The 21,607-nt window shown below is 40.1% G+C and overlaps 1 protein-coding gene across 1 annotated transcript; it reads left to right on the plus strand.

Annotated features, from left to right (window-relative positions):
* The first annotated feature begins 1,149 nt into the window (after window positions 1-1,149).
* SPTY2D1 (SPT2 chromatin protein domain containing 1) lies at window positions 1,150-20,412 on the plus strand. The gene is made up of 6 exons (XM_061406233.1): window positions 1,150-1,430; window positions 10,651-10,765; window positions 11,842-13,365; window positions 14,945-15,119; window positions 16,274-16,351; window positions 17,293-20,412. Exons 1-6 carry the CDS (start codon window positions 1,371-1,373, stop codon window positions 17,384-17,386), a joined length of 2,046 nt encoding a protein of 681 aa, XP_061262217.1. The 5' UTR covers window positions 1,150-1,370; the 3' UTR covers window positions 17,387-20,412.
* The last annotated feature ends 1,195 nt before the right edge of the window (window positions 20,413-21,607 follow it).

Here is a 21,607-nt window from a genome sequence, read left to right on the forward strand (position 1 = left end):
TGAGATGATTTTTTAAAAGATTTATTTATGGCTATTCTGAGTCTTCATTGCTGCCCACCGGCTTTCAATAGTTGCAGTGAGCAGGGGCTACTCTTCCTTGCAGGTGCGCAGGTTTCTCATTGCTTGTTGTGGAACACAGTTTATAGAGCACAGGCTCAGTTGCTCAGTGGCCTGTGGGATCTTCCTAGACCAGGGATCCAACCCCTGTCCCCTGCATTGGCAGTCAGATTTTTAACGAATATACCACCACCAGAGATAATTTACCCTATTGAGATAATTTACACACTGTAAAACTGACTTGTTTTAAGAGTACGATGATTAGTAAAAATATAGCCCAGCCATCAGTATAACCAGTCTTGGACCAATTTCATCACACTGGAAGATCCCTACTGCTTGGCTGCGGTGGATTCCCACCTATTCTTAGCCACAGCCAGTCTGCCTGATTAGTGTACTTTACACTAATTAGAAATGACCTTAGAGACCCCAAATAACCCTTAAGAGGAAGCCAGGACTGGACTCCCAACAAATGTGAAATTGGGCCATATATGTACATTTTGATCAGTGCACCAAATATATCCAGGCTGGGTCTGTGAGAAATTTCTCCATTCAGCCACTACACAAAGCACAGTTGGCTGCCCTACGTGGGGCTTATTATCGAAAATGAAGCAAAAGCAGTAAGCGGGCGCCTCTATACATCACACGCCTGTATCTGTGTAGGAGGTGACCACACACCCTATGCCGGGATGCGAAGAATCAAGCGTTCCCAGGACAGGGGACCAGTCGGTGTCGTTCGCATCTGCGCAGCCTGGCGAGTGCCTACAAACGCCTAACTGTAACCCCCTGCTCGAGACCTGTCGGTTCTGCTGTTGAGGTACCGCCGTCTCGGACCTGAGCGTCCAACCGTGACACTCAGAGAGCCGGTAGTAACGCCTCACCCCGCCCTCGCTCTAGCGCACGAGAGTGCACACGGAGCACGAAAACAGGCCTTGCGCCAGCGCCTCCAGGGAAGCGGCTCTTTCCGTTGGCCACGCCCCCCAGTTTACAGGTCGAGTCTCCTTGGTCCGGGAAGGGCTTAGTCCCGCCCCTTCGAGCGGACGCCAGCAGCCACGTACCACGTTTCTACGTGTCTCGAGCCTGAAAGCGGAAGTTACGCCAAAGACTCGCGAGGGAAGCGGCGGGCCTGAAAGGATACTGGCCTCTGGAGGAAAGTGGGCGGGCAGACGGCATTGGAAAGCGCCGGAAGTGGTCGTGCAGAGGAGGGGTGGGAGAGAGGCTGGCCAGACAGATCATTAGGCTGTTGCTGGTCGCCTCGGTAAGGCGCGCTTTCCCTCTTCTCCGAGAGGCTGGCCCAGTCCTCCTCCTCGACCAGAATGGACTTTAGGGAAATTCTCCTGATAGCTTCCAAAGCGCAGGGTGTCAACAACGTGCCGGTAAGTATCAGCCGGGGCGCGACTATAGGAGATCCTGGTCTTCCAAGTTCCGAGTGTGTGGTCCTTGGAACTTCCAGGAATCAGCACACCGGCTCCAGGATAAGAAAGATCTGGACGCCGTATTTTTTTTTTTACTTTTGGACATGTACTTCTGGGTACAGGGGGGTGAAGTTACTGGGGGCTTGAGATAAGCAAGCGAGTGCGTGCTGACGAGCGGATTTGGTTTGTTTCGGCTTAGTTACCCCTACAACTTGAACTTTGCGTTTAGGGTATTTTAGAGTTGCGTGAAAGCTGGAGAGTAGAGCCGTGCCTGGCACGTAGTGGAATCTAATGCTCGTAGTTTCTAGCTTCGGCATAAACTTCAACCCAGAGGTTGGGGAGTTCAGGAGTATTAGGGACTTGGCCTGATAGTTTTTGAGCTGATTTTCTGCTGATCTTTGAGTCAAACGTTGTGTAGTTTCCCGAACAAGTTTTTTAACTTGTGTCCCCCACCCACTCAGCCAACCAGGTGATTGAATTATCACCTCCCTAGGAAGGGAGTGTGAGTGGATTCCACGAAATTTTGGCCAACAGAATGAGAGAAATAGTTTCAGTTTCCGTTTACCTGTGGTCTTCCAGATTAGTTGTTGTTTGAAATCTAGGTCCCATTTACCCTGTGAGGTTCGCTAATTCGCTGAGTGGTGTAAGACTTCAGTATCTAAATGCGGTAGTGGTGGTGAGGGCCTGGTTTGCGAGGGTGTAGCTGTTTTGCATAAACTAATCATTTCAGGATCCTCAGATGGTACCACAGCCCCAGCTGTAAACCGATAAATTGCATTGTGATACCTGCGGTTTGAGCGACGAGGTGTGGAGCTCAAACGGCGCTCTTTTTAAGTCAGTTCAACTAGATCTTACTGAGCTCGCATCATGTGTTCTGCATTTTTTAGATTTTTGTATACTTGCAATATTTTTTTTCCTCTCCTGTGCTCATTCTTTTACTCTTTTGAAGATATTGATGTAAAAATAACTGGTAAATAAAACCGATATTGATCAGTTTATTGTATGTATTCGCATCCCATCTCAAATACTCTGAATGATCTTGAAGTTATGAAACCTTGAAAGACAGAATTATTTTCAGCCTCTGTAAATTTCCTAGGCAAGTCAATATTGGATCTAGTAGCATTTATCTTTGCATAATTGGGTCCATATTTCTTTCTACATCCTCCTCAATTTCAGTGGAGGTCAAAGAAAGATAATACTTGCCCTGAAGCCCAGGACTGTGGAAGAATCGGAACCAAGTTAGTTGTTTCTTCTAAAAACCAAAGATCGCTGACAGAGAAGTACATATTTCTAGAGTGGGAGATTTCAAATTATGTCTGTATTTCAGAATATATACATTACTGATCTATGATTGGAATAACAAAGATTGGAAGCAGAAAGGAAAATGGGTGAATTGGTGAGGTCATTTAAAATTTAATAGATGAATATAGGCATATACTTCATGAAAGTATGTTTTTCCCTCCCACTCGCCCCAAAAGCTAGTGAGCCTGGAGGTTTCATTTAGTTATCAGCACTATAATCCTTATCTTTTTACTTCAGATAAAAGTAAAACACAAAAGAAATTATTGAGGAATAGAGCAAGATTGTGTTAAATTTCATCCATGATCTTAAGTCATCTGATTGTTTTAAGTTATATTGTTTATCAGCTCCAAGTGAAGCCTTTTAGCTCACGCTATGAGTTCTGAAATCTAACATACTGCACAGTGTGAGAGTACTACAAAGCAAGTATCCTTATAAACCAACATCCAAGTCAAACAGCATTACAATACACACACACCACACACACGCACACACCACACGCACACACACCCTGCTTCACAAATAACTGAGTTATCCATCCTTCTCTAGGGCTTGGTTTGTATTTCTCTTTTAGCCATCTTTGTCCCCACCTTCCATTTGGATCGTATCATAGTTGACTTTGAATTTCAGTCATCAAGTTCCTTTTTCACACCTTTGTTACAGAAAGGAAATATACTGGCGTTGATTAGACTAAAATCCAAGGGAGGCTAAAATCTGAAACACCTGTACAGCCACTTTGAACTCTTTATTTAAAGAAATGTCTACTATATCTGACTTGAAAAGCAATGAACAGTTCCCATTTGGGACAGCTTTCGTTCATATTGTTTCTTTTTAAGAGAAATAGTTATCTGTAAAAGATTTTGGTTAAAACCAAAGGAGGATTGCATCATGCCTAGAAATACCAGGCGTGCTGTCTTTTCCCAGTGGAAAACTGAATACAAAAAAAACCCACAGCTGATCAAGGTGATGTAACCAGTCACTGTTATTAGCTTTGTTTATATATAAATGAGAAAAGATATTTTGGGTAACTTTACCCTTAATATTTTTCTCACTGAGTTCCTCTAGCAAAAGCAGGTTTCAAGTAACTATAATTGATGTCTTGTGGTGTACAAAGCAAGATACATGGTTTTTCTCACAGTCAGACTGAAAACTGTCCCAGGAAAGATACTGTAACTGTGGTGTGACCCTCAAATCAGAAAGTAAAGAGGAAGCCTTCATATGGTATTAGAGATATAAGGATTTGGGGGTCTGTGGACCCTTGAGGTGAACAGTAAAATGAGTCAGTTTTCCATATACATATAGCCACTCTTTTTTAGATTCTTTTCCCATATAGGTCATTACAGAGTACTGAGTAGAGTTGCCTCTGCTATATATGCATGCTCAGTCACTCAGCCGTGCTGGACTTTTTTCGACCCCATGAGCCTTCCAGGCTCCTCTTTTCATGAGGTTCTCCAAAGATACTAGAGTGGGTTGCTATTCCCTTCTCCAGGGGATTTTCCTGACCTATAGATTGAACCTGGGTCTCCTGCATTGCAGGTGGATTCTATACCGTCTGAGCCACCAGGAAAGCCTGTGCAATACAGTAGGTCTTTATTATCGATTTTATGTATAGTAGTGTATATATTTCAGCCCCAATCATCCAGTTTATCCCTCTTCCCCATTCCCTCTGGTAACCATCAGTTTGTTTTTTACATTTGTGACTATTTCTGTTTTGTAAATAAGTTCATTTGTACCATTTTTTTAGGTTCCACATTTATCATGTATTTGTCTTTCTCTGTCTTGACTTCACTCAGTATGATAATCTCTAGGTCCATCCATGTTACTGCAAATGGCATTATTTCATTCTTTTTATGGCTAAGTAATACTCCTTTGTATCCAATCCTCCTCTATCCACTTCTCTGTTGGTGGATACTTAGGTTGCTTCCATATATCTTGGCTGTTGTAAATAGTGCTGCAGTGAACATTGGGTGCATGTATCTTTTTTTTGCATGTTATCTTTTGAATAATGGTTTTCTCTGGATATATGCCCAGGAGTGGGATTGCTGGATCATATGGTAGGTAGTTCTATATTTAGTTTTTTTAAGGAACCTCCATACTGTTCTCCATAATGATTGTACCAATTTACTTTCTAATCAGCAGTGTAACAGGGTTCCCTTTTCTCCATACCCCCTCCAGTATTTATTGTTTATAGATTTTTTGATTATGGCCATTCTGACTGTATGAGGTGATATGTGATTGTAGTTTTGATTTGTATTTCTCTAATAATTAGTGCTGTTGAGTATCTTTTCATGTGCTTTTTGTCCATCTGTAATATTGCCCCACGGAGATTTCTAATAATTAGTGCTGTTGAGTATCTTTTCATGTGCTTTTTGTCCATCTGTAATATTGCCCCACGGAGATTCTGTTCTCTTTCCCATCAATACCTAGGCAATCTCTTTATGAATAGTAAGGATAATAACAACAGCAATTAGCATTTATAATGCTTACTTTGTGCCAGGCACTGTTCTAAGCACTTTCTATATATTAATTAGTTTAATCATCATAGTAACCATATAAGGAAGGTTGTTTTACAGATAAGGAAACTGAGGTTCAGGCAGACGAAGAAACATTTCCAAAGTCACACAGCTAATAAGTGGCAGGGCTAGTAATGGCCGAGCAAAGAATCTAGTCCAGGCAAAGTGGCTGCAGAGTTCTTTCTTAATCATGACCCTGTGTTGAAAGAGGAGAGTCTATTGGAAATGGGGTGATGAGGAAGGTTGTCATCTATAAAGCCTGAATCCATCTAGTTCCCTACCCCCAACTCCAACCCAATAGAGCCTTAGGCAGCAACCCCGTTTTTTTGATGACACTTCTCACTGTACAGTAAAGTCTGATGGGAGAGAAATTTAAAGGCTAAACTAACAGCATTTGAAAACTGGTGAATAGAGATTTACAGGCTGTTTGGGAGAGTGCCAGCATGGTTAACGGAAATAGAGTCTGAGACTGGGGGAAGGTTCTGTGATGGACTTGTTTGGAGTAATGGCATTGGCTAGGAAGCAGGTGGAAGTTAAGGAGGGGCATGTAAGAATGAAGTTAGAGCTAGAGATGAAAGTGCTGGGATTAAGTTAGAAGTGAGGCACATTGTAATAGGAAAACTTTTGCCCCAGAGTCAGGAGATCTAGATTCTAATTCAGTCTTTGCTACAAATGGTATGAGTGATAGCCGGTAAATATACAGTTATCCTTTTTGGGCCATTTCTAACATGAGGTTGAACTAGAGACTCTGAGGTATCCATCTGAAACTATACTTTGTAATCAGGTATAGTTTTATAAACAGTAATAGTAAAATTTATATTTGACCTCTTAGCAGTCTTGAATAGCATGCTTTTTGGTGGTTTTATTTTCACTCTCTTAGCCACCCAGCTAAGCAAGCCTAATGCATATCAGTGGTTTTCCAGGCTGCATTCATTCCTTGACTACGATGTATTGAGAGGATTGTAGAAGTTGTATAGTCATTAAAGTTAAGGATATATCCTTTGAATATTTCTAACTCTGGTTTCTAACCAATGATAAATCTCTATATAAAAGCATCAGAATATTTGTTTTTTACAGTTACAACAATATATTATCTCTCGAGTAAAGAAGAACTTTCAAGAAGGAATTGCTGTTGATTCCTATATATTAATAACATATTTGGTGAACATGTATTTCCACACTGAAAACTCCTGATTTTCTTAATCTGACTGTGACAGTATGGTTTCAGTGCAAGGAACACGTATGTTTAAAGTGACTTAATGTTTTCTAGGTCTCTTGGCTTCAGAATCACAAATCTTGGCAGAATCTCTGATACTGCATTTAGATGGCATAAGCTTCACTGTTGTGGATCATTCACTGGGGCCCAGCGGAATGACTGAGTTGGCCTGCAGTGTAATAAAATGGATACTCTTAGGATAAAAGAAACTCTTGTCCAGCTGCTTTTCATGAAGCTCAGACAATGAAACAGCCTGGTGCCTTGAATCAGATTCAGAATTGATGGGTACATCTTGATGTGTTGCCGCTAGAGCTAAATGTGACCATCTGATGTGGGAGAAAGTGCCAAATAGTTCTCCTGCCTTATTAAATGGCATACAGTGTAATCCCAGCCTGAAGCTTTCTTTTAAATACGTGGTTCTCTGCTGGGCGCCCCATGATGGGGAAGGAAACTGTCTAATAAAATGTTCTATTATAGGAAATCTTCTAATACCAGGGTCTGACTGCAACCCCTTTTTCAAAAGTCTAGCCAGCTCAGTGTTAAGAAGGTCTATAGTGATAGACCCAAGAGAAAGGAAAGCATTCGTTCACAGAAAACTTTGTATACATATGTTCACAGAGCCTTATTCATAATAGCCAAAAAGCAGAAACAATCTACATATCCATTAACTGATGATTAGATAAATGTGGTATAATCCATATAATGAAATATTCATCCAGAAAAGGTATGAAGTACTGACATATGTTACAGCATGAACTTTTAAAACATTAAGTGAAAGTGGTAAGATATTAATACAAAGGACCCCTGCAGCAGTTAGGGGTCTCCAGAAAGACAGAACCAGTAGGATCTGTTTTAGGAAATTGGCTCACATAATTGTGGGGACTGGCAAGTCTGAAATTTGTAGGACAGGCTGGAAACTCAGGCTGGAGTTAATACTGTAGTCTGTCAGGAATGGGATGTGAATAAGGTTTGCCATCTATAAAACCTGAATCCGTCTCTCTACTCCAGCCTACTAAAGCCTTGGGCAGGAACTTATATTTTGTGATGACACTTCTCAGTGTCCAGTAAAGTCTGATGGGATAGAGTTTCTCATAGAAATTCTGGAGCAGATGGAGAAAAAGTTTTTTGAATTGGAAAATCTTAGATACTTTGAATTATCACTTATCTATATAGTATCTGTGGCTTCTAGAGTTTATTTTATGATGCATTATCAATCACTATGTGTATACACTGGGTGCATGATTTCATTTATATGAAGTGTCTAGAATTGGCAAATCCACAGAAGCAGAAAGAACATTAGTGGCTGCCAAGGCCATAGTGAGGGGAGTGGGGAATGGCTGCTGAAGGGTAAGGGATTTCTTTTTGGGAAGGTGAAAATGCTCTGGAAATAGATAGTGGTGATGGTTGTACAACTCTGGGAATATACTAGTACACACTAAATGGGTGGATTTTATGGTTTGTGAATTGTATCCCATTAAAAATGTTTTAAAAAGATCACTGTCTCTGGAGGCCTAGCCCCCCTTTTTTTTCCTGCCCCAAATTTCTACATTTTGATCTAAATTTTGCCTAAGAGAATATTTTAATATTCTCCTGGTATCTGCCTTTGAGTGCATCAAGCTATAGAGGATGTAAGAAGCTATTAATTATGACTCAGCTCAAGTCAGTAAATAAGATCAAGCCTCATCAAGCAGGACCTTGTCCTACGTAAATTGTTTCCCAGCAGACCCACGAAATAAGACACTTTATAGATTTATTGAATTCCTTCTCCATCATAGGGACAGGACAAGGACAGCAAAATTGTTGAGTTAAATGTGAGGCCAGCTTAGTAAGTATCCTTAAGGATTGGAGGTCTTTTTTTAAACAAAGCTGAATTTGAAATTGGCATGTGAATTGATGAAAATAGGTGTATACTTGGAAAGAAGCTCAGTGTAGCTTTGTTCTCCGCTGAGTGACTCCGAGTTCCTGACCCCCCCTCGCTGCTCTCTTGTGCTCCACCTTTCCTGTGTTCATGCTCCTCCGCTGGTGTTTCCCAGAGTGCAGTACACATGGCTCTTGCGTCACCATGGTTTTAGGGGACTCATAAATACTTTTTATTCTCATAGATGCATATTTTTAAAATGATATTTTGATAGAATTTGGGAAGATATAACTAGCCTTTCAAGCCTGTCGTTTCATGAGTATTATTGCTTGAGGTAAAGGTGCAATAATAAGTCTTGGTGTTCAATCTACATATTTTCTTAAAATTAGTAAATAATAATACAGTTGGCATACTAAAAGGGCAAAAATCATGACAGTGATATGGGAGTGACTGAAGCTTACTAAACACGGTATTATACTATATCCCATTGACACTATTTTTCTCTTTTGGTGTCTGTATTTAGTCAAGAATACTTAACCCACTACCTACCTATTTAAGTGCCAGGTTAGGAAGAAACATACAGACCTTGAAATCAAATTAGAAAGTACTCACTTGCTCACTTGAAATACCTAGGTAACAAACTAATCCTATTTTAAATAATTAACATTAAGATTGGTATTTTGGGGCAGGGGGAGCCCTGTATTAAGCTTCGATTTGGCAGGTGAATCTGGGCTATATAGTTGGCAGGGAGAGAAATACTTGGAGCTTTGGCAGCACAAATGCACCCTTCTTCTCATATATCTACCTGATGTGAGTGTGCGCCTCTGCTTATGAGTTTATGTGTCTTATGCAACTTGAATCATCTTCACAGTAGCCCTTCTGTTAAGAAAATGTGTGTTCCCTATGAATAAGACCTATGTTTGAGGTTCTTGTAACCACGGCAGATTTTATGTCTATATAATTAGGTAAGCAGTATTCTCTTTCTCCTGTCTTCCTTTCCCTCTCCTTTTCTCCCTTAAACATTGGGCCAATCCACTATGGAAAGGGCCTGCAACTAAATTTACAAAGAGAGGGACTTGCTAAAGAATTTCACTGTGGCAGCCAAGGTGACTGAGAAAGGAATCTGGATGCTCTCTTGGGATTTCTCTGTGTGAGGGACGTGTCAGGTCTCAAGCATTGCCATCACTCAGGATTTTCAGGTCAGATTAGGGCCTGCTTTCTTGGCCAGCTGCTTCATGGGTAGACTAACTTAGCTGGAACTTCCAGCCTGTTTCAAGATGCCTTCTGTTTGGCAGCTGTATAGTAAGCAGGAGTCCTTTGGCTTTCCTCCAGAATTTCATACACATTTTGGGAGTCACTTTTTTGGTTCCTTAGTAGCTCAATTTGTTCTCATAGGTTAACGTTTCTTTTTAAACTAGCACAGCAACAAGGTTGAGTGGATAAGAACGTCATCTGCCCAAGATGAAAGAAGGGCATTAAAAAATTCTTATTTCCTAGCCCGTAAGTTTAATGTGAGATGGTCCTAGAGAGTAATCATCCTGGTCTGAGTTATTAGCTCTGTTTAATTATACTTCTCTAATGATTATTCTAGTTTTAGTCATTTCCCAGTGCAATTGCATAAAAATCAAAGACCAGAGAAATACCATCTGTTTCAGGATGATGTTAGTACCTTGGGTGATCTGGAAACTTGTCTGAAATGATTTGTGTGGAGAATTAATATTTAATGAATATAGAGCTACACTTAAAGGTTACAGAGACTGGGACCCTTCTTGCTGCTTCGATTTCTTTGAAATGCCTTTTAGCTATGGTTTGCCACCTCCTTTGCCTGAGATCACAGTAGGATCTCGGTATTTAATGTTGTAGGCAAGATAACCAGTGTAGCAGCTGAAAACCACCTGGAGTGGGTATGCAGGAGGATAACAGTTGTGATAGTTTTTTCTACTATGGACTTGGAAACTTCTGAAGAAGGATACTCTTTTAAATCAGAATTCTAGAACAGTCTTTTTTAGTGGTGATTTTTTTCAATTCCCCCAGTCCAGGTACCTTTTTGGGAAAATAGCTTGAAAATGGTGTTTCTGTGAGTTGTTCATTTATGTATTGTTGAAGATGTTTAAAGAAACTCTACACCTGGAAACAGGCATATGTAATCATTTTTAGCCTGAAATTTTATAGCTGAGCTTTCATGAGGGTTATGTGGTCTCTTAATTATTCAGAATAGGTTTTTTTAGTCAACATTTAGACCTTTCTATTGTTTCAAAGTTAATTTTGTGTAACTCTTACTCATTTTATTTTTAGAAAAGATACAGTTTGGCAGTGGGACCTCCCAAAAAAGACCCAAAAGTTAAGGGTGTCCAGTCAGCAGCTGTCCAGGCTTTTCTCAGAAGGAAAGAAGAGGAGCTCAGACGAAAAGGTATGGATCTATAGCCTTATTCTCAGTTCTAAAGTCTTCTGTCTTCACAGCTGGCTTGTAACTAACCAAGGGATGCTTGTAATATCCTAAGCGGCTATTGGATTTGTTGTGTATGTGTCTGAGTCAGCTGTATTTGTAGCATTATATATGTTCTTATGTTGGTCATTTGTATAGATGTTTTCTTTTATTTCCTCTTCAAAATTAAAAGCTTTTTGGGAATAGTGACCATATCTTCTAGTTGATCATATTAGCAACTCCAGTAAGAATTCCATTCTTTTCCCTTGGTTCTTTTTTTTTCTTTGTACTTTTAATTGATGTGTAGTTGATTTACAATGTTGTAACACTCTCTGCTATGCAGCAAAGTGGCTCAGTTATACACATATAGACATTTAAAAAGTACTCTTTTCCACTGTTGTTGTTTGTTTGTTTATTTTTGTAGGCTTTTTCCTTTCTTTTTTTTTTTTTTTGCCTGTACTGTACAGCCTGTGTAATCTTAGTTTCCCAACCAGGAATTAAATCTGGGACCACAGCAGTGAAAGTGCTGAGTCCTAACCACCAGACCACAGGAAACTCCCTCTTAACCTTAGTTTTGAATCTGTTTCTACCTACTTTGTATTTTAATTTTTTAAAATATACAGAGTACTATCTAAAAGGTTAAAAATAGGGATAGTTTTTGAAAACCAGTAAACTCAAGCAGTAGTTGTACTTTATGCAAATGACAAGGAAACTGATTAAGTTTGAGTATCCATTGATTCATAATTAATGACTATTAAGTGGGTACTAATATTCTCTTAACTTGGTATATTTATTTAGTATGAACTATTTTCTGTATTTAAGCTAAAAGCCAAGACTCTCCCTTGCTTAGTCATATAGAAAAACCCACATGTGATCCACTCATTGTGTAAAGATGACTCATTGATAATTGTTTGAATGACTTCCTCATTTGATTCTTAGAAGTTTTCAAATTTCTTCAAACCGTAGCTTGAATGTTGCTTGGTTTCGGCCACCTACTGATTTCAGATAAATGTACAGTTTTATCAAGACCTTGAAATAATGTGTTGTTTTGTCTTTTTCAGCCTTAGAAGAGAAGAGGAGAAAGGAAGAACTAGTGAAAAAGCGAATTGAGCTAAAACATGACAAGAAAGCAAGAGCTATGGCCAAGAGGACAAAGGATAATTTCCACGGTTACAATGGGATTCCTGTTGAGGAAAAGTCAAGGAAGAGGCAGGCAATGCAAAGTCACACTAGCCAGGGAACAGACCAAGAGTACGAGATGGAAGAAGAGGATGAATTCTTAGAATACAATCAAGCAGAGTCAGAGCAGGAGTACGAGGAAGAACAAGAACCTCCCAAAGTTGAAAGCAAACCAAAGGTCCCCCTTAAAAGTGCCCCACCAGTCATGAACTTCAATGATCTGCTCAGGCTGGCTGAGAAAAAGCAGTATGAGCCAGTGGAGATAAAGGTAGTGAAGAAGACAGAAGAGCGGCCCATGACTGCAGAAGAACTTAGGGAGCGAGAATTCCTTGAACGAAAGCGGAGGAAAAGGACACCTGAGACAGATGCAAGACTACTGCCAACCAGAAGAGTACCCTCTCAGAAAGAGGGTGTGGGCACAAAGCTTAGCAGAGGCTCTGGAGACACGCATCCTCCTTGCAAGGGTACTGTCCTTCCTCATCCTGAGAAGAAACCCAGACCCAGCCCAGCTGATGAGAAACGCCTGCATTTGTCTTCGTCCAAATCCGTGCCAGGGGAGAGGACCAAAGTAGCCCCTGGCAGTTGCTCCCAATCCTCGCTTCATGAGGGCCGTGATAGACCTGTTTTCAATGGGGCTGGAAAGCCCCACCCCAGCACCTATTCACCAAGTGTCCCAAAGACTTCTGCTAAAGGGCCTCAGAAATCTGCTACCGAGCACAAAGCCAAAAAATCTCCTCCCCATCCTAGCCATTCCAGACCTGGACCCATGGCCACTCCACACAATAAGGCCAAGAGTCCAGGTGTCAGGCCGCCAGGCAGCAGCTCCAGCTCAGCCCCTGGGCGGCCTAGTACAGGGACTGCCCGGCCCACGGTTAGTTCTGGCCCCATGCCCAAGCGCCAGAATGGCAGCTCCAACTCAGGACCCGAGCGATCAGTCAGTGGGAACAGGAAGCTAACCAGTGACTTCAGTCCCCCAGGACGGACAGTCAGTGGTACAAGTGGCCTTGGTCGACCTGCCAGCAGCTCAGGTGGCCCTGGGCGACCTGTCAGTGGCTCCAGTGGTTCTGGGCGACCCGTGGGCAGCTCTGGGGGCCCTGGGCGGCCTGTAAGCAGTCTACATGACCATCGACGACCAATGAGTGGCTCAGGCCCCCCTGGGCGGTCAATCAGTGGCCCTGGCCGGTCAGTCAGTGGCCCAGCTCCAGCTGGACGACCTGTCAGCAGTTCAGGCCCTGGTAGACCAGTGAGCAGCTTGGGACCCGGGCGAACAGTTAATACCTCAGCTCCCCCTCTGAAGCCCAAATGCACTGTTGTCTCAGAAACAATTTCTTCCAAGAATATAATCAGCCGACCCAGCAATGGACAGATGAATGGAATGAAGCCATCCTTATCTGGCTACAGATCTGGTAAGATTTCCCCTTATCCTTAAAGTATTTATTTGTCACTAGGAAATTGGAAAGAATGCTTTGTTTTACAGAACCAAAGATGCTGTGAATTCTGTGTGCTTTTAAATGTATTCTTGTGTTGATAGAATCCTGATGTTTTGTCTGTCCTGTGCCAGAGAGTTCCTTTAGTAACTATGGCTTGGAAAAGTCTTTAGAAAGAGACTTATCTGGGGCCCTGTTTGTTCACCTCTGTAATGTCTCCAAGTGCAATAAGCTTAGCTATGGAATTTGTATGATAGGATAAGTATATATTGTATATGCCTTTTGTGGTTTGATAGGATAAGTATGTATTGTATATGCCTTTTGTGGTTCAATGAATTAATTCATCTTTACCTCTTCATGAAGACTAAGTGCCTGTCTTCAGGGACTGGAGTGTATTTGTAAGCTTGAAGCCTTTTGGTGCATAACTGATCCCATCAAATATTGTTGAGCACCCATGATATGCCAGGAATGATTTCAGACTGTCCTTGTGTTTCTGTTCCTCAGAGTGGCCCTAAGCTACCAGTCCTTTAGGAATCTATTGTCCCAAGGTATGGGATCATTGTTGGCACCTATTAACTGCTAGATCATCGTATCTACACGGTAGTAAGGATTTGTTGAAGCACTTGTTAGATACCATGGAGAATATAAAAAGAAACAAAAGATGATATTCCATGTGTTAAACTTGCTACTTTCGTCAAAACATTGGTTCTCAACCAAGGACAGTTTCATCCCTGGTGAACATTTGGCAACATGTGGAGACGTTTTTGATTGACACAAGTGGGGTGGGCTGCTACTGCCACCTAGTAGATGGAGGCCACGGACGCCATTACCCTTCACTGTACGGGACAGCTCCTCACAGCCAACAGCTGACCTAAAATGTCAAAGTGCTGAAGTTAAGGAATTCTGAGCTAAGGAGACAAGCCATGCATATTAAAAACAACTGTAGAACAACAAAGGGAGTGTCTATAATCAAGGACTAGAAAGCAGTTGTTCCCAGATACTAGTCTGTTGATCAGTGCCTGTCTTTTGCAAAATTTTAAATCAGTCTTTTGGCAAAATGACAAAAATAAGGTTGGTGTGGTAAGTTTTTCCTTTTAGTCAGAGTTGCTCAGTTCGAACAATGATCCATTTCTGAGACTCTTTCATACTCCACTGGACTTTTAAAAACTGTAGTGGAATTATAATAAATAGTAGACTGTTATCTTTGGTGTCTCTTTTTGGCAAGATTAAAATTTGTGTTCCTTCAGTGATTTGTAACTTTTTTATTTTCTCTTTAAGAAATTTTACTAGTCTTTTAAATCCAAAAGAATAGAAACTACTAAGCTAGAAAAATGTAACAGTTCTGGTAAGCCTTGGGACAGAGAAATTCTATTCCTTGTTAAGTACCATGAAGCAACAGAGAGGATTGTAGTAGTGAGTTCACACTAGGGGCCAGCCTGCTGGCTCTGGTTTTTGAGGCTGCCATGTTAATGAGGTCTTAGTATCTCAGCTTGCATAGGACTTTGTTGGGACTATTACATTTTACTGCTCTTATAAATAATGGCCTTTCTATTCTTAGGTCCTCAAAGGCTTCCCTTTCCTAGTGGTTACAAAAGGCAGCGAGAATATGAAGAGGAGGAAGATGATGAAGAAGAATATGACTCTGAAATGGAAGACTTTATTGAAGATGAAGGAGAACCTCAGGAAGAAATATCCAAGCACATTAGAGAAATCTTTGGCTATGACCGAAAAAAGTAAGGATAAAGAAGATTTATATATATATATATATATATTTATATATGTGTGTATATATATATACACTTTTATTTTGAATAATCCATTCTATGGGGAAAAAATAAACATTAATAGTAGAGGCATTGAATACAATTCTTAATTAGGAATCCTTCAATGATTGTTTAGATTTACTTTTTTGGCACTTAGTATTTAAGAATGAATGCAGAATTATGTAGTTACTTGTATAAGGGCCAATAAGTATCCCTATTTAACTGTTGTCCTTATAAGATGTATATTTGATAAGAGTGAAGCAGCTTGGTATAGTAGATATGGCGTGGCTTTGAAATCAAAAAACCATCCACAGAGCTATGTTGAAAGTCTGATCTGACACCTGCTTTTCTTTGGTGTAAAAGCTACGCAGAAGTGTGGTTCCTGAACAGCACCATGGAACCAACAGCATTGACATCACTTGGGAACCTGTTAGAAATGCAGGCTTGCAGGCCCCAGCTTAGATCTAAATCCAGACTAGCTTTATAAGGTTCCCCAGTGGTTCACAGCAACCTTAAAGATTGAGAAGCACTGATGGAGAGGAAAAATTGGGGTTTAGATTAAAGTTCCACAGCTTACTAGCTGGATAAACTTGAGTCAGTTATTTTTCAAATGACACTTGGGAAGATTAAATGAGGTAACATACAGTTGACCCACAACAGTGTGAGGGTTGGGGAAAATCCACGTGTAACTTAAGAGTCAGCCCTCTGTATGTATGATTCCTCTGTGTACAAATTCCTCCCTCTCTGCGGTTCCATGTGTACAGATGCAACCAATTCTTGTGCCCTACTGCAGCATGAAAAAGAAATCTTGGAGTAAGAGGACCCATGTAGTTCACACCCGTGGTGTTCGAGGGCCAGCTGTACGTGTAAATTAGTCAGCACTTGTTTTCTCCTTTGATGTCACAGATATGAGAAATTAGAAGGGCTCGTATAATTTATCTTTACTTCAGAAACTCCCCTTTACCCAACCTCTGCCCATCCTACTCCCTGCAAACAAGGAGGAATAATCCTAAATATATGTTTGATTTAGTTATAAAGATGTTGGTTTTAAAAACAAGATGTAGTTCTTTTGGAAAGTTGGGTTTTTTATTTTTTCCTAACAACTTTGATTTTTTTCTTACCAGATACAAAGATGAAAGCGATTATGCCTTACGTTACATGGAGAGTAGTTGGAAGGAGCAGCAGAAAGAAGAAGCAAAGAGGTAAGTAAGCACAAGCTACACATGTGTGGAAATTCCTAAAAAATTCCTGTTCCCTGCTTCAGATGCATCCTTGGGAGCTGGGGCTTTCGGCCACTCAGTTTAAATTCCAATCCTGCTTGCTTGCTGTGGGCTTCAGACAAAGTAGCCTTTTAAATCTGCTTTCCCATTTGTAAGCTGGGAATGTACTGTTTTTCCTCACTGAGGTTTTGTGAGGATTCAGATCATGTGTGCATGTTGCGCGGTGCACCGCCTCACCCGTAGGCACACAGTTAATGCTAGAGCTCCCCACATCCCGCTGTTGCATGTTGTTCTTTTTCTTTTCCCATCCTTAACTCCCTGTCCACATGAGATACATCGCAGTCTTGCTGACCTTTACTGCCACTGACCTCAAGGACCCGATGAGGGATATTATATTCCTGATGTTGGATTCCTGTTTGACTATCAAACAAATAATCATTTCTTATGTAGGGGTAACAAGTGATTACTTCATTTATAGTGTTAACTTGATGAAATAATTCACCTCATTCTCAACCCAAATATTAAACCTCTCTCTCCCTCTTGTCCTCTGTCCTCTAACTAGATAAAATAGCAAACTAGAGTGTTGGGAAGAGACAAGAATAGAATCTTATTTATTGCATAAATGTTTCTTGTTCTTTATTTTTTAAAGCTGATGAGATAATTTATATTTATTAGTGTAATGGGAATATTCAGGTGTTTTCTGTTGAGTTGTATGTAAGATCTTTCTTCCACTATAACTTGAGGCAGTGGTTCCTGGTAAAAAAATATTCCTGCTTAGTCTTGTTTTCACTGGTAAAGTCTTGAGGCCTTTTTAGTGCATCAGTACATTCCATGTAAGCTCCCAGTTGAAATTTCAGTCTTGCTTTTTAAAGAACATGGTAATTTCATGTATATTGACAAATACCTGCATTTTTTCCTGACAGCTTAAGATTAGGTATGCAAGAAGATTTAGAGGAAATGAGACGTGAAGAAGAAGAAATGAGACGTCGAAAGGCCAAAAAGCTGAAGAAGCGTTAGCTGCTGCTTGTATTTTTGTGAACTTCTGAAGACTGCTGCAAGGAAGTCCTGCCTTCAGACTGAAGAAGCCCCTTACCATTTTAGAATTCTAGTTGGGTACTCAAGGAGAAGGAATGCATACTGTCATCTATCTGCAGGCTGTCATTAGAGCATAAAGTATTTTCACATACTTTGCAGGGTGAAATCGTAATGCAGATGACATAATACCCAGTGAGTGCTCTTACGAAGTTAACTATTCACAGGAGCCAGCCTTGATCCTCATGAGCTATGCACTCTCATGTGGGGCCGCTCACAATTCAGCCAGTCTTGTATTATTCCTTTGCTACTCTCAAAAGGAAAAGAAAGGATTGTTCCTTTACTTCCATAATTCTGCTGATGTGTGAGTATGGCGCTGCCTGGCTCCCAATCAGATTTGTCTTTTGATGAGGAACCTGGCCCTTCCAGGAATGCTGCCAGCAATAAAGTGACCAGTCCTAATCTCTATGTTTGGATTGAGAACTTGAAAATGTAGAGTAGGTGTTATAATTATATGGATGTCATTTCTGTGACTTTGAAAGTAAAAAGTAGAATAAATTGTATTCTGCATTATTCATGGATTGGATGCTGAGCATTCTTATTCACTAATTTAGGTGATTAGGCAATTAACAGAATTTTCCAAGTTAAAATACAAGTTATGCCATTTTTGTTTAAGAGTATTCTCTTCCAGATTTTACTTTCAGATTTACTGTTTTGTTGGTGTAAAATAGACAAGGTCACTGTGCTGTTTGATTTTTATCTAAAAATTTCATTTTTATATTGAAGAAAAAATACTTATTTTATTCAAACATTAGATTTGGAAGAGTAATAGTTTCAAACTTAAGGAAGTGACATGTGAGGCTCCCCTCCGCCTCATTCCACTCCCCATTGTAAGGATATTTTGGAATTCAAGGTGCCCTTTACCTTTTTGTGTTAATGACTCTATTTTTATCTTAAATTCTTTAGCGATTAATGGTAAAAAACCAAAAACTAAATTCATGTGTATCAAGGCCACCACTTTCTCTTTTTGCCCATGTTGCACTTTTATTTCAAACTATGCACTGTGAAGAGATTTTATCCCAGGTAGAAGAGGATGTTCCCTGTTCCTGTGCTTACTAGGCTGTGGAACATCTTCATTCTTACCTTTCTTCAAGTCGTATCTGTAGACTTGTTATATCTCTTAAGCCTCAAGTCCAAGCAATTCCAATCAGGCTGACCTAGGTTCTGGCTGGAGAGAAGCCAAGTCTCAAGGAAGGTCAGCAATAGAAAATGGGGTGTGATGATGCCAGAGAGCATGTGTCCCTGACTCTGAGTGGAGGACTGGGGACAATGGGACATAAGCTTGTAGAAAATTCTGTAATAAACCTTGTGGCTGTCCTAAGCCATCCGTCAGTGGGGATCAGGAAGTAGGAGAGGTTATCCTACAAGAAGATTTACTCTTCAAAAGATCTGAAAGTTGTTTTTTTTTTTTATCTATAGAGCTTGCTTTTTCTCTACGATGGGGTGTTATAGATAACCACTATTAATGATCACATATAACTGTTGAAACACTGGTGGCAGAAAAGCCTGTAGACTGCCTCTCACCTATCTCCAATACCTTTAATGATTCAAGAGTAGTGTGATATTCCATGTAATAAAACAGGTTTGGAACATTATTTCCTTTGCTGTCCCTTATGTGATTTTTTTTTTCTGCTTCACAAGTTTGCTTGAATATAATATACATTTTAATATTCAGACTCTGAAATATGTAATTACAATCAAGTGCTTGTCATAGCTGAAAGATTTCTGGTGGCTTAAAGCTTACTAGCACTTTACTCAATGATATTGTGCAGTTACTTGTACAGAAAGGCACCATTATGCTAGCTAAAATTTACAGAACTTGGTAGAAAAGGTCCTTATGTGTAATCACTCGGGTTGCATTCTGCTATGATACAGATGTTGATTTCAGTTTTCCTCAGCATCAACATTATAAAAGCACTTCTGTATGTAGCTCATGAAAAGAAAAAAAAAAGGTTCTGAATCTTTTAATCTTGGCCTTGTTTCCAAATCCTGTCTTCCACTTTGTTCTGTAACTCCTGACCACTCTTAAACAGCTCACAAATCTTTAAAGAAACTGGAATAGGCTGTTATTTTATCAAGGTTTACAAATTAAGTGCTTGATTTTTAATGTGTCTATCCTCTTTTGATTTTCAGATTTTATTAATATTTGAAGATGTGCCTTTTATTGGGTAATGTTAAGTCATGAATGTAGTAATGTTATTTCACTATTGTAATAATATTACATGATCATGGATGCAGCATTCTCAAACACGATGTGAAGGGAAAGTAGTTTTCATAAAACTCAGTAGAGCTCTGATTGCACAGTCCCACTTGCTTTAGACGTTGCTGTTAAAGCAGGGGGCACTTTTTCTTTAAAAGCTACTTTCAGAACTTGTCTTTGTATTTTCTCTAAACTACAAATGCAATTATGTCCATTTGGAGGCCAGGGTACCACATGTCACAGGCAGCCTTACATGTGTGCCGTGAGAAGGTTCAAAGACTGTTATCAAGAAAGTCTATGGGAACTCGAAATTTCATTTTTTAATGTAATCCCTAAGATCTTCTCCAAGAAATAAATTACTGTTTTGTATTTTATAATTTAAAAGCAGCTATTAGTACACTTCTGAGATATAACAGGAGACCAAAACATGTTTGGAAAGAGAATAAATATATAGAGACTGGTTATTTTATTTTCAATGTGCTGAATATATTAGACTATTTATTTTGTGAGTGGATGTGATGAAATATTCAGGTGTTAGTGTATGATTAAGAGTGGGATATAGACTTCTTTGAAGTTATTAAATCCATGTCTTTTACATAATGGACAAATCAAGTTTAAAGAAACATTTACATAACATAGCTTGTTTTCTGGTGCTGTTGACCTGCAAGAGAATCTACTTTTGCATATACAGATAAAAGTTTTGCAATTATGTATAAAAGAAATTGTAGGCATTAAAAATATTTTATTGATATTTTCACTGGTTTGCATTTATTTAACAAAACTCATGTTCCTTATTTCATCACCCTGAATATTATTCCAGCTAGAAACCCCAGCAGACTCATCAGACTTAGAGATGGGTTTACCTCCTTACACACACACTCACACCTCTGTTCTTTCTCCCTTACACATTCTTGTCTGCTCAGCCCCTGCCACTGACACCTTTTCCCTCTCGCCCCACCAGCTTAGAGAACTATTCTGGTATTAGACCTACAAGTTAGGAGAACAGTTTGGAGATATAGTCAGGGAACAAGGGAAGAAGAACTGGGTATATAGCACCTCTTTTCAAGAAATTGAGCAGTTCCAATCCCCTATAATAAAAAGAGCCTGAGATAGCTGGGAAGATGAGTCCTTAGGAATATATGAGGCAAGTGGGTGCAGCCGTGAAGCCAGAGAATGTATGCACTCGGTGTAATGTGTTGACTCTAGGTCATACAAGTATAAAAGATACTAGTATCCTATTTCTGCATAGAAATTTTGAATTCACTTGTTCTATTAAAAAGGGTAAGCCATTCAGTGCATAGAGGCACTTAAAAATACTTTTAGCAAACATATACTATGCTACTGCTAAGTCGCTTCAGTCGTGTCTGACTCTTTGTGACCCCATAGATGGCAGCTCACCAGGCTCCTCTGTTCCTGGGATTCTCCAGGCAAGAATACTGGAGTGGGTTGCCATTTCCTTCTCCAATGCATGAAAGTGAAAGTGAAGTCGCTCAGTCGTGCCTAACTGTTCGAGACCCCATGGACTGCAGCTTACTGGGTTCCTCTGTCCGTGGGATTCTCCAGGCAAGAGTACTGGAGTGGGGTGCCATTGCCTTCTCTGATACTACAGTCATTAACAAAATGCTGTCTATATAACCAAAAGATGTGCTTTGTTGGAAAGGGTGCACTTCTGAACAATGAAACCATTAAGTCATCCCCAAGCAACCATAGAATGGGAGCAGTTCCATGTAATTTAAAAATATTTGCTCCTTTTAGATTTTCTTTTTTAGGGTCAGAAAACTCAAACCAGTTTTAGAGGGCTTATTAGGCATATCCTAGGGCTCAGATACCCAGATTAATAGCATGAGTCTTATACACAAGAATGGGAACCTTTTCTGGGTCTCATGAACTCAAAACTGCATCCTGTTGAGGGCTGGGCAGTTAGCTTTTGTTTCTACTGGTGCTGC

The sequence above is a fragment of the Bos javanicus genome, chromosome 29 (genome assembly GCF_032452875.1).
Source record: "Bos javanicus breed banteng chromosome 29, ARS-OSU_banteng_1.0, whole genome shotgun sequence".
Taxonomy (NCBI): domain Eukaryota; kingdom Metazoa; phylum Chordata; class Mammalia; order Artiodactyla; family Bovidae; genus Bos; species Bos javanicus.